The following is a 13,899-nucleotide window of genomic DNA, read 5'->3' as shown; positions in this document are numbered from 1 at the left end:
GTATTTTATGCTGCAGATCCCCCGACAATGGATCCTACAGTGCTGCCTCCATCTGTGCCTGCTCATAATGGCAATCCTCCGCTACGATTAGACACGCTTTGATGTGTATAGTCGCGCACATCATGGCCGCTCCTGCTCTCTGAGCTAGGCCGAGAGCAGCCGCGATGTGTGCGAGTATACACATCAAAGCGTGTCTGCTCGTAGTGGAGGATTGCTGTTTTGAGCAGGCACAGATGGAGGCAGCACTGTAGGGTCCATTGTTGGGGGATCCGCAGCGTAAAATATGCTGCGGATCCCTCCGTGTAAATGAGACCTAAGGACACAAGGCGTATGTGTACGGACGGTGCCTGCTCCCACTGTGTTGTATAAATCATTAGCTAGAACCCTCAGCTAATGCCAGACATCACCAATCAGGCTGATGTCTGACATTAACCCTTTAGATGCCGCTATCAAAGTTGATGGTAGTGTCCAAAAGTTTTAACGCCTTAAGGACCGAGCGTTTTTCCGTTTTTGCACTTTTGTTTTTTCCTCCTCATCTTTTGAAAATCATAACCCTTTCAATTTTGCACCTAAATATCCATATGATGGCTATTTGCGCCACCAATTCAACTTTATAATGACATCAGTCATTTTACCCAAAAATCTACGGCAAAAATGGAAAAATAAATCATTGCGCAACAAGAATATATGAAGATTTTAAATTACATTTTTTAAATTAAACATGTTCTGCACAGTGTGTATGTGTATATATGTGTGTGTGTATGTATGTGTGTGTGTGTATATATATATATATATATATATATATATATATAAAGGAATATGGGTGCACTACTGTGGTAGATGTAAACAATACATTGGCTATCCCTCAACACTGATGTTAAAATTGAGACATTCGCCAGTGTATCCTTATATGAAGGACACACCAGAGCCCGCACATCAACGCCAAGGTTTCTCAAATTGGTGCGAGACCTAACGCTAATCCTACCTGTGCTTGATAAGCAAAACAGGGGCCAGTGGGCAATTACAGCAGCATTCGGTTGACTCACAACTTCCTCCCAGATACCCTCCAGTGTTACTGAGCACACATGCAATGGGAGGAGGGAGGCAAGTTGCAAGCCCCACCTAAGTTGGCTGATATAGGTGCCTGGCCTCACAGGTGCTACCTTAATGCTGCCTTGTAGATATTCAAGGCGCATTCATTTTGGAGTTTACACACCTCCAAATATAAAATTTAAACAAACAACAAAAAACGTGGTCTCAAATGGCTGGAGGTGCTCAACCCCAAATGCGGTTGTGTATTTATACTGGGGGAGCAGATCCTGCCCTTGTAGTCCGTTGCTAAGGGCGATCCCCAGCATAAAAATGCATACAATGGAGGATGCCTGCAGCGGACTACAAGTGCCACAATAGAATCCTACACCAGATAGACGGTGTGGATGTGTAACAATTAGAATGCAATGCAGGAATATGGGTGCACTACTGTGGTAGATGTACACAATGACATTGGCTATCCCTCAACACTGATGTTAAAATTGAGACATTCGCCAGTGTATCCTTATATGAAGGACACACCAGAGCCCGCACAATTGTTTAAATTTTATATTTGGAGGTGTGTAAACTCCAAAATGAATGCGCCTTGAATATCTACAAGGCAGCATTAAGGTAGCACCTGTGAGGCCAGGCACCCATAATAGCCAACTCAGGTGGGGCTTGCAGCTTGCCTCCCTCCTCTCATTGCATGTGTGCTCAGTCACGCTGGAGGGTATCTGGGAGGAGGTTGTGAGTCGACCGAATGCTGCCGTAATTGCCCACTGGCCCCTGTTTTGCTAATCAAGCACAGGTAGGATTAGCGTTAGGTCTCGCACCAATTTGAGAAACCTTGGCGTTGGTGTGCGGGCTCTGGTGTGTCCTTCATATAAGGATACACTGGCGAATGTCTCAATTTTAACATCAGTGTTGAGGGATAGCCAATGTCATTGTGTACATCTACCACAGTAGTGCACCCATATTCCTGTATTGTATTCTAATTGTTACACATCCACACCGTCTATCTGGTGTAGGATTCTATTGTGGCACTTGTATTCCGCTGCAGGCATCCTCCATTGTATGCATTTTTATGCTGGGGATCGCCCTTAGCAACGGACTACAAGGGCAGGATCTGCTCCCCCAGTATAAATGCACAACCGCATCTGGGGTTGAGCACCTCCAGCCATTTGAGACCACGTTTTTTGTTGTTTGTTTATATATATATATATATATATATATATATATATATACATACACGCACACACGTTTTAAAATTGCCCCCCTAAATATGAGTGCTGGAGACGCCACTGCATATAAGGGCTTATTTTTTGCATCACCAATTGCACTTTGTAATAACACCAATCATTTACAAAATCATAACAAAATCTATGGCAAAACAAAAAAAATATTTTGTTGTGTGAAATTGAAAAAAAAACTAAAACAAACGCCATTTTGTAAATTTTGGGGGCTTCTGTGTCTACGCAGTGCACTTTTTGGTAAAAATGACACATTCTCTTTATTCTGTAGGTCTGAACGGTTACAAGGATACCCCATTTATATAGCTCTTATTTTATTTAACTACTTAAAAAAAATTATAACTTCATTCACCAAAATTACAGTAGCGTGATCTGTAGATTTTATCGGTATCATTTTTGTTTTGATGAGACTTTTTGATCGCTTTTTATAAATTTATTGTGTATGAAGTGACCAAAAATGCATAATTTTGGACTTTGGTATTTTTTTATGTGTATGCCATCGACCGTGCGGTTTAACTAACATATTATATTTTAATAGTTCATAGACATTTACGCACGCGGTGTTACCACATATGATTATGTTTATTTTTTATTACATTATTTTATTATATTATTATTATGTTACTTTTATTAACTGTCTTTTTACACTTTTTACTTTTTGTTTTTAGTCCCCATAGGGGGCTATACCACGCAAACTTGTGATTGCATACACTGTTCAATCAGCATTATTGGTGCTCTGCTGCTCTAGCCTGCCATAGCTGGCTGGAGTTTCAGAGCACTGATCAGATCGCGAGGCGTCAGGTAAGGGCCCTCCTTCCGTCCACTCAGCTGATCGGAACATCGAGATTTCCTTAAAACAAGTCAAAATGAGGCTCAATAGTGTGTGTGGCCTCCACGTGCCCGTATGACCTCCCTACAATGCCTGGGCATGCTCCTGATGAGGTGGTGGATGGTCTCCTGAGGGATGTCCTCCCAGACCTGGACTAAAGCAACGTGGCGTTGGTGGATGGAGCGAGACATGATGTCCCAGATGTGCTCAATCGGATTCGGGTCTGAGGAACGGGCGGGCCAGTCCAGAGCATCCATGCCTTCTTCTTGCAGGAACTTCTGACACACTCCAGCCACATGAGGTCTAGCATTGTCTTGCATTAGGAGGAACCCAGGGCCAACCGCACCAGGATATGGTCTCACAAGGGGTATGAGGATCTCATCTCGGTACCTAATGGCAGTCAGGCTACCTCTGGCAAGCACACGGAGGCCCCCAAAGAAATGCCACCCCACACCATTACTGACCCATTGCCAAACCGGTCATGCTGGAGGATGTTGCAGGCAGCAGAACGTTCTCCACGGCGTCGCCAGACTTTGTCACGTCTGTCACGTGCTCAGTGTGAATCTGCTTTCATCAATCTTGGTGTTCTCTGGCAAATGCCAAACGTCCTGCAGGGTGTTGGGCTGTAAGCACAACCTCCACCTGTGGACATCAGGCCCTCATACCACCCTCATGGAATCTGTTTCTGACCTTTTGAGTGGACACATGCACATTTGTGGGCTGCTGGAGCTCCTTTTGCAGGGCTCTGGCAGTTCTCCTCCTGCTCCTCCTTGCACAAAGGCGGAGGTAGCGGTACTGCTGCTTGGTTGTTGCCCTCCTACGGCCTCCTCCACATCTCCTGATGTACTGGCCTGTCTCCTGGTAGCGCCTCCATGCTCTGGACATTACGCTGAGAGACACAACAAACCTTCTTGCCACAGCTCACATTGATGTGCCATCCTGGATGAGCTGCACTACCTGAGCCACTTGTGTGGGCTGTAGACTCCGTCTCATGCTACCACTAGAGTGAAAGCACCGCCAGCATTCAAAAGTGACTGAACCATCAGCCAGGAAGCGTAGGAACTGAGAAGTGGTATGTGGTCATCACCTGCAGAACAACTCCTTTATTGGAGGTGTCTTGCTAATTGCCTATAATTTCCACCTGTTGTCTGTTCCATTTGCACAACAGCATGTGACATTGATTGTCAATCAGTGTTGCTTCCTGAGAGGACAATGTGATTTCACAGAAGTGTGATTGACTTGGAGTTACATTGTGTTGTTTAAGTCTTCCCTTTATTTTTATTTTTTGGAGCAGTGTAGCAGATATTCTACACCCTCTAGCTGAGGGACAACTAAAAATTAAAGACTCAACAAGCAGAAGAGAAAACTGGTAGAAAATGACATATACAAATGCTATATACTGCTTATCATGAAAATGAAAAATACCTGAAAGTGTGGATATGCTTAAAGAATAATGGGAAAAGATGCAAACTTGATCGCCTCCACCAGATTTAGTAACATTTATTGATGTAGCACCAACATATTCCATAGCATTGTACTGGGAATATGTTCACTCACTCTCTCTCACTTCTACACCACACACTCAATAAAGTCAAGTTATAGGGACCATTAGCCCTGGTATAGTCATATACTGTCTGAGACTTGACTGGACTACAAACCTTGAGGTCAATCCTTGTCAGTATATTAACGTCACTATGTAGCTCTTATTTGGGGCCAATATCCAGCTGGAATGCGGAAGATTTGGAAACTGTTCCTTTATGCTTGAAACATTCTCCACACTGTACGACTTTAACAAGGGAAGTCCATTAAACAGTGAGGTATCCAGATAGGTGATGTGAAACGGGGGTGTTGTAGGCATTTGGCACGATCTGTCCTTGACACTACAATGGGTTATTGTCAGGCTTTGTTCTTGGGTGGTTTCAGCTTGGACACGAAGGTACCTGAGCCCCAGGATGGCCAGATACTCTGTTGGGAGAGTAATTGCTCCACACAATGATAGTTTTAGGTTATGTACGATGGTAAAGTTAACCAACCTTGCCAGGGTGGTTGTGTCAGAGAACCAGATGGTCAGGTCACCATTGTAGCTCAGCCTGGAAACTGTTTTGTTTTTTGGAAGGGTAATGGTTTTACAGTTACACATCAGGTTGGCCAGACTATAGTCACAGCTTTGGATGTCAAATGAGCAACTACAGTTCCGGAAATTGTTGTCCTTGAAAAATATCAGTGTATGGTTCTGGCTGTGTACAAGGTGCTTAATAATACAGAGGTTCAGGAAGCCGAGTAAGAAGAACTGGTATTTTTGGCAGGACATTGATATCCTAATCTCATAGGGTTCAGGCTTTAAATGGTGCAACTCCGTCCATCAGCAGAATGCAGGGGTCGATCGTGATCTAGAGAGAAAATAAAAAAGACACTTTACAAAGACTGAAAAGTGTTTCTGTCAATTTAAAAGGTTTATAAAAACTTGGACATCTCTGTTTTGATTATATTAATCCACCGTGACGAGGTGATTTCTGGGCCATCACTGCAGTTATTGAACCATTTCACTTCAATGGAAGCTCTGCCGCCACTACACAATGAACACAGCCCCACCTTTGTGGAAGAGTTGGCTTTCCCAGCCTGTTTTAAGCCTCCTACACAGCTGTTTCTGTTTCAATTAATAACTGTTTTTCAACCTACAGACTACAATATTGTAAATGCCGAGCAGGTATAGAATAGTTTTTCCTTGCCCCTGAATGGTGGCATACTTCATAACTATATCATTAGAGTCATAATAGGCTAGCGTGAATAAAGGCCCAATTGGTGAGAAGACATTATCATGGAAAGACAACTTCTATTATTCCCCTCTACAGTGATAGCAAATCCATACATGTTTCTCAGCTGGAAACCCCCCACTTCCAGCTTCTCCACATTGATGCGCAGGCCTGCTATCTATCTATCTATTAGTGTCTGGCGTGAATATTCGCATTTTGAATTTTTATCGCAAATATTGCAAAAATATTCGCTATATATTCGAAATGACAAATATTCACTTTTTTCAGCATATGCGCATATTCCTTCTTTTCACTTGTGGGCCAATTAGAATGATGCAAATCCACTTGTCAGAGGTTATCAACAACATCCCTAGCAACCAATAGTAAAGTTGCCCACCCCCTCACTGTTTTCTTCCTCCACTACGCGAATATGCGAATATAATGAATACGCAAAATTTGCGAATATAGGATATAGAATATATATATTCGCGAAATATTGCGAACTTGAATATGATCATTGCCGCTCATCATTATCTATCTATCTATGTGGTAGCCAGTATGGGAGTTGTACCCCCGTACCTCTGCGGCCCTGTCCAGCAGCCTCCCTACAGTGACCCCTGGGCCCCCACTACACCTGTCCCCTTGTGTATATATATATATATATGCCTGTATTATATTGTATAATTTTTATAACAGGTGTTATAGCTTTAAGAATTGTTAACATGTGATTAACCAGTTGTCATCTGAGTGTAACCCAGTGAGGTATCAGTGACCATGTGACCTTAGGGTGACCTATGGGACCCCTCAGAGTCTTCCCCATATATTCCCTGGGTGGAGCCTCTGCTCTCTCTCTCTTCCTGCTTTTGCTGAATTGCAGCAAGGCCAAGTCCAAGAGTCCATAGGAGGCCTCAAGTCAGTCAAGCAGCCACAAGTCCACAAGTAAGCTACATTTGGAGTATAGTCAGTCCCACTCAAGTCAGTCATAGTCAAAGTCATCTGTCTTAAATCAGCGTGGCCTGCATCAATATTGTCCCAGTTCACTGTTACGCTGAGCGCTCCGGGTCCCTGCTCCTCCCCGGAGCGCTCGCGGCGTTCTCCTCTCTGCAGCACCCCGGTCAGACCCTCTGACCGGGAGCGCTACACTGACACTGACGATGGGGATGCGATTCGCATAGCGGGACGCGCCCACTCGCGAATCGCATCCCAAGCCACTTACCTGTCCCGGTCCCCGGCTGTCACGTTCTGGCGCGCGTGGCTCCGCTCTCTAGGGCGCGCGCGCCAGCACTATAAGATTTAAAGGGCCAGTGCACCAATGATTGGTGCCTGGCCCAATCAGTCTAATTAGCTTCCACCTGCTCCCTGCTCATATAACCTCACTTCCCCTTCCCTTCCTTGCCGGATCTTGTTGCCTTGTGACAGAGAAAGCGTTTTGTGTATGTCCCAATCCTGTGTTCCAGACCTTCTGCTGTTGCCCCTGACTACGACCCTTGCTGCCGGCCCTGACCTTCTGCTACGTCCTACCTTACTCTTGCCTTGTCCTATTGTACCGCACCTATCTCAGCAGTCAGAGAGGTTGAGCCGTTACCGGTGGATACGACCTGGTTGCTACCGCCGCAGCAAGACCATCCCGCTTTGCGGCGGGCTCTGGTGAATACCAGTAGCAACTTAGAACCGGTCCACCGGTACGGTCCACGCCAATCCCTCTCTGACACAGAGGATCCACCTCCAGCCTGCCGAATCCTAACATTCACTACAAGTTCCAGTAAGCCCTGAGATCTCTGAAGTCACCGGTCACCTCCGTGGGCCTGGCTAAGCTGTATAGACTGTTCCATCTGTCACTCAGTAAAGCTACTGTTGTCTGTAACTTGGCGTCTGAGTCATTATTGCCCCCGTGCCTAGCCCAGGATCCAGCGGTATACCTTCAGGTGGTATTGAGGATAAACCATGCCCTGGCGTCATGAATACAAGGGGTTAATACCATCTGCCCCTAGGTTAATTGCATCTGCCCTGCATCACACCCTCTACGACATATCTATCTATCTCAAATCTATCTATTCCATATCTATCTATCTATCTATGCCATCTCTTTCTTCAGTGCTCTTTATAGGAGTCGGTGGTATTTCAGGCTTGTAGGGCACACTGTAAGCTTTGGCCATGGCATCTCAGTTGTTTTCGGTGCCTCTTGGCACATGCCATATATATATTCCTTACCCGCTCTAGTCATCTGTCCTCGGCTCAGGTTACCCTGTGGATGTGCGGATGCCACTGCTCTCCTGAACTGCTCTCCACTGCTGAACACTGTAGCATTCTAGGAGTTTTTCTCTGGTTTTCCTGTATTTCTGTTGTTTTTTTCCCTTGATCTATCTTTGGTTCCTCTGCCACGCAGCAACACCAGTAGCAGGAAATGAATCTCAGAAGTTTCTGGCTAACAACCATGTGTTAGTTAAAGGAGCAATGGTTGTGAGTGCAGACAGCATGGATTATGTGGTTATATTGTGTATATCGCTTTTTGTTATAGCAGAGAAAACACCTAGAGATGGAGTGACTCACACGGGACGCTGGGAATGGTTACGTAACAGTCGGCAGCAGCTTCAGCTATAGGAATTTATGTATTCTTTCTTCTTAAAGAGGTGCCCAAAATTCTGTATCATGTGTCCACAGGTTAATTATATGGTATAGCGTATACTGTACCTTATGCAGATATGTAATAGTCAAATCTGACTGCTTACCTATATTCTAGGGGTCGTGGTCTCCAGAATGTGGTCTCCAGCTGTTGCAAAACTACAACTCCTAGCATGCCCGGACAGCCAAAGGCTGTGGAGGGGCAGGGTGCTGACCAAGTAAAAAAGAAAAAGAGGGCGATAGAAAACACAATGAGGGGCATTTACTAAGGGGTTTAGTCATTTTTTCTGACTATTTTTGGCGCAAAATTGTCGCAATTGCGTCTACCCTATTTTTTGTGCGACTTTCTCTAGCAAGAGCTAGAAAGTCAAAAAAAATTTCCCACTTAATTTACGCAAGTTTTCAATTTTTACTTGCAGTGGTCAGGAATTTATTAACTGAGACCGTCGCAGTTGCGCAATAAACTGTCACAACGGCCGTAAAAAATGACTAAATTTACTCCAGCTCCAACATGGAGCAGGAAAAGCTACTGCCGCCCCGGGCTCCGACATACTTTCTCCCCGCTACCCTCACTGCGCTACCGGGACACTGCAGTGATTTACATCCCACCCCTCTCACCTGCCAGCTCCACACAACTCCCATCTGTCTGCTGTTGCAAGACTACAAGTCCCAGCATGCCCTTACAGTGAGGACACGCCGGGAGTTGAAGTCTTGTAGCAGCGGGAGCTGAGCGGGGCGGGCGAGAGACAAGGGGGGGGGGGGGGGGGGGTAGCGGGGAGGCCGTATGAGGAGCCCGGGCGAGAGACAAGGGGGGGGGGGGGGGGTAGCGGGGAGGCCGTATGAGGAGCCCGGGCGAGAGACAAGGGGGGGGGGGGGGGGGGGGTAGCGGGGAGGCCGTATGAGGAGCCCGGGCGGCTGCACTGTAATCTCAGCCTGGGCTCCTGCCCTGAGAGCCAAAGGCTTTGGCTGTCAGGGCATGCTGGGTGTTGTAGTTTTGCAACAGCTGGAGGGCCACAGTTTGCAGACCACTGGTTTGTGGTCTGTAAACTGTAGTCCTCCAGCTGTTGCAAAACTAAACAGCTGAAGGGGACCGGCGAAGACGTTCACTTACCCTTCCGAGGCTCCAGCGACGATCGGTGACGGAGATCGTCGGGCGGCACTGTCGCGCGACAATGTCGTGCGGCGCTGGATCCTACCGAAGCCGGTAAGTTGCCCAAGCTTCCCAACCAGGGTGCCTCCAGATGTTGCAAGACTACAACTCCCAGCATGCCTGGACAGCCTTTGGCTGTCCAGGCATGCTGGGAGTTGTAGTTTTGTAACATCTGGAGGCAACCTGGTTGGGAAACACTGGCCTAAAACAGTGTTTCCCAACCAGGGTGCCTCCAGATGTTGCAAGACTACAACTCCCAGCATGCCTAGACAGCCTTTGGCTGTCCAGGCATGCTGGGAGTTGTAGTTTTGCAACATCTGGAGGCACCCTGGTTGGGAAACACTGGCCTAAAACAGTGTTTCCCAACCAGGGTGCCTCCAGATGTTGCAAAACTACAAGTCCCAGGTTGGGAAACACTTTGCCCGGCCTCCGCCCCACCTTACTGTAAGGGCATGCTGGGAGTTGTAGTCCTGCAGCTGGGGGCAGGGGACGAGCTTGTCACTTGCCCACACATCTCCTGCACCACACAACTCCAACTCCCAGCATGTCCTTACTGTAAGGGCATGCTGGCAGTTGTAGTCGTGCGGGGCGGGAGATGTGTGAGCAGGTGATAATAAATGTACTAACCCATTTTTTTTTCTTCTCATTTCAGATCCGTGTATCCTGTGGACTCCTTCGGATTCGGTGGACTACTTCGATGACCAGCGTTTTTCTTTGTTTGATTTTAATAAAATGGTTAACAAGGGCTTGTGGGGGAGTGTTTTTTGTAATAAAATTTTTTTTAAACCTGTTGTGTTTTTTCCTTACTTTACTAGACAGGCTTAGTAGTGGAAGCTGTCTTATAGACGGAGTCCATTACTAAGCTGGGCTTAGCGTTAGCCACAAAAACAGCTAGCGCTAACCCCTAATTATTACCCCGGTACCCAACGCCACAGGGGTGCCGGGAAGAGCCGGTACCAACAGGCCTGGAGCGTCAAAAATGGCGCTCCTGGGCTTAGGCGGTACCAGGCTGGCGTTATTTAGGCTGGGGAGGGCCAGTAACAATGGTCTTCGCCCACCCTGGTAACGTCAGGCTGTTACTGTTTGGTTGGTATTTGGCTGAGAATGAAAATAGGGGGGACCCTATGCGTTTTTTTAAATAAATAATTAAATATTTTAAAAAAACACATAGGGTCCCCCCTATTTTTATTCTCAGCCAAATACCAACCAAACAGTAACAGCCTGACGTTACCAGGGTGGGCGAGGACCATTGTTACTGGCCCTCCCCAGCCTAAATAACGCCAGCCTGTTACCGCCTAAGCCCAGGAGCGCCATTTTTGACACTCCGGGCCTGTTGGTACCGGCTCTTCCCGGCACCCCTGTGGTGTTGGGTACCGGGGTAATAATTCTGGGTTAGCGCTAGCTGTTTTTGTGGCTAACGCTAAGCCCGGCTTAGTAATGGACTCCGTCTATAAGACAGCTTCCACTACTAAGCCTGTCTAGTAAAGTAAAAAAAACAAACACAACAGGTTTAAAAAAAATTTATTACAAAAAACACTCCCCACAAGCCCTCGTTAACCATATTATTAACATCAAGCAAAGAAAAACGCTGGTCGTCGAAGTAGTCCACTGAATCCGAAGGAGTCCACAGGATACACGGATCTGTAGAAGAAGTAACCAAAAAAAAAGTGTAAGTACATTTAGGGAGAAAAAAACTGTGTTAAAAAAATGTAATAAACACACACACACACTAAACCCCGTTTACCACTATTCTGAGCCATGACTACAATTTAGTTATTGAATTATTTAGATGTGGTGAAAAAGCTAAAAAAAACTCAAAAACAAAAGATCCAGAAGGAAACCTAGCAGCCAAACCTATTCAGACAGCAGGAAAAAGGAACAGACTATTTTTTCTACTACATGAAGTAAATTTCCCACTTTTGCCTATGTGTGCCAAATGTATTAATGCCGTGCAACAATTTAGTAAATTTGTCGCACATAGTCAAAAATGAAGTAGAAAAAAACAGGGTAAAAACCAGACTACATAGTAAAAGATTAGTAAAGGCCCCTCTATGTGAATTCAAATAGAGAAAAAAAACATACATGGTTGCACATCTACAACATGCACATTGATCTAGTGCTTCTCAGCAAAATTTATTAAAGGAGTACTCTAGTGCAGAATATTTCTGCTCCATCCTGCCCGGGCTGCAAAATAAATGAAAATGAACCATCACTCACTTCCCTGGGTTCCCGCGGAGCGTCACTACAGCTGATCGGTCCTCCAGTGCATCTCCTTCATACTTCCAGGTGTAATGAAGCGTCACATGGTGCTCAGCCTATCCCTGGCCGCTGTGATGTTCAGCCTCGGCCGGCGATAGGCTGAGCGCCATGTGACGCTTCATTACACCTGGAAGTATGAAGGAGATGCACTGGAGGACCGATCAGCTGTAGTGACGCTCCGCGGGAATCCAGGGAGGTGAGTGATGGTTCATTTTCATTTATTTTGCAGCCCGGGCAGGATGGAGCAGTAATACTCTGCACTAGAGTACTCCTTTAAACTAACAGGTCGTTAGTGTACTTTATGATCATGAAGTGCAAGTCCGCTAGCCACGTCACGGCCACCTGTAAGTAGCGTGTCCCTAACATCCCTAGCATAAAATGGCGCTGCACTGAGCAGTGACCTCCACCACCGCAACACCACTGGCAACTGGCAGAGCAGCCCCAACGCCACCCAACCAGACCCTGGGCCGTGCCTCCCCACAGACATGGTGCCGCGGCAGCATTGGACGCCGCACAGCTCCAGTGTGAAAAGGTGACAAAGCTCATTTACCATGTGTTCCCAATAAAAGACTGGGAGACTGCCGGAAAGAATAGGGCCCTTTGCAGCTTCCTGGCAATTTATATAGGCCTGGGCTGAGGGAGAGAGGCAGAGTGGAGACCAAGTAAAAACAAAAAAAGAGGGGGATAGAAAACACAATGTGAATTTCCCTAGATAAGATATGTGCTTTCTGAAACCTGGTAGATCCATACAACAGGTACATTGGAGAAATATAGTATATATATATATATATATATATATATATATATATATATATATTTATATATTATATATAATCCCGACCACCATTCCTGTCTCACAAATTCTATACATGTTGAAACATATGACCCGCCTAAGTTTCCTGGCCATGTCAGACAATCACTGGGGGTCTCAGACAATGGACCTGCCTTGTGCTGGATTCACTGTATAAAGATGTCACCATAAAGAGGTTGTCCAGTAAAAAAAAATAATTTATTCCCTATCTACAGGAAAAGGGATAATTGTCTGATCGCAAGGGTCCGACAACTGGGACCCCCAACGTAATCTCCAGAAAATGGCCTTGGCTCTCTGTAGACAGTGTGGTGAGGATGGGATGAGGGCATATGGCATTAACCCCTTGTGTTCGTGACGCCGGGACATGGTTTATCCTCTACACCACCGGAAGGTATACCGCTGGATCCTGGGCTAGGCACAGGGGAAAATAATGACTCCAACGCCAAGTTACGGAACAACAGTAGCTTTACTGAGTCAGACAGCTGTAACAGTCTATACAGCTTGGCTAGGCCCAAGGAGGTGACCAGTGACTTCAGAGACCACAGGTCTTGCTGGGACTTATAGTGGACAATTTGATGCAGGGGCCACGCTGACTTGAGACAGACTTGACTTGGGCTGACTTGACTGAGACTGACTATGACAGACTTCACCCCGTTTGTAGATTACCAGGTTTTGACGTTCACCTGTGGGGCAGTAGACTTGTGGATATCCGTGGCTGCATGGTAGACTTTGGGCCTTCTTAGGACACCAGACACTCTCTCAGGACTTGACCTCACTGTAGCTCAGCAAAGACTCAAAGAGAAAGAGGAAGATCCACCCAGGGCTTATATGGGGGAGACTCTGGAGGGGTCCCATAGGCCACCCTGTAGGTCACATGGTCGCTGGTACCTTCCCTGGTGTCAATCACATGACAATACTTAAAGGCATATGGCAAATTATGTACATTACATTAGATAACATGGATGTTTAATACTGAACACAGAGTATAAGTACCGGGTTTGTGTGTGTACCAGTGGTCACAGAATGGAGTCTGCATGACAGGGCAGCTAGGGTACAGGGGTGCAACTCCTGTACTGGGCCACCACAATAGCGCACTCTCCATTCACTTCTATGTGAGCAGCAAAGACACCTGAGTCCAGCACTCGGACATCTCTGTCGCTCCCATACAAATGATCGAAGCGCATGCCGTCTAC

At 46.3% G+C, this 13,899-nt stretch overlaps 1 protein-coding gene across 9 annotated transcripts in view; it reads right to left on the bottom strand.

Annotated features, from left to right (window-relative positions):
• Positions 1 to 4,595: 4,595 nt before the first annotated feature.
• C2H21orf62 (chromosome 2 C21orf62 homolog) overlaps positions 4,596 to 13,899 on the bottom strand; it is a 40,793-nt gene continuing 31,489 nt past the window's right edge. For 5 of the 9 annotated variants that reach the window (XM_056559466.1, XM_056559469.1, XM_056559467.1 and 2 more), the window contains exon 3: positions 4,596 to 5,501. In XM_056559466.1, the coding sequence (XP_056415441.1) occupies positions 4,787 to 5,422 (636 nt within the window). In that variant the 5' untranslated portion in view covers positions 5,423 to 5,501 and the 3' untranslated portion in view covers positions 4,596 to 4,786. Of the gene's footprint in view, positions 5,502 to 8,075; positions 8,233 to 8,593; positions 8,697 to 12,445; positions 12,461 to 13,899 lie in introns of those variants that run through there. The other 4 variants (XM_056559472.1, XM_056559471.1, XM_056559473.1 and 1 more) reach the window with 3 other exon arrangements.

This window comes from Hyla sarda, chromosome 2 (assembly GCF_029499605.1).
Source record: "Hyla sarda isolate aHylSar1 chromosome 2, aHylSar1.hap1, whole genome shotgun sequence".
Classification (NCBI taxonomy): Eukaryota; Metazoa; Chordata; class Amphibia; order Anura; family Hylidae; genus Hyla; species Hyla sarda.
This window is presented reverse-complemented; position numbering and strand designations above follow the sequence as displayed.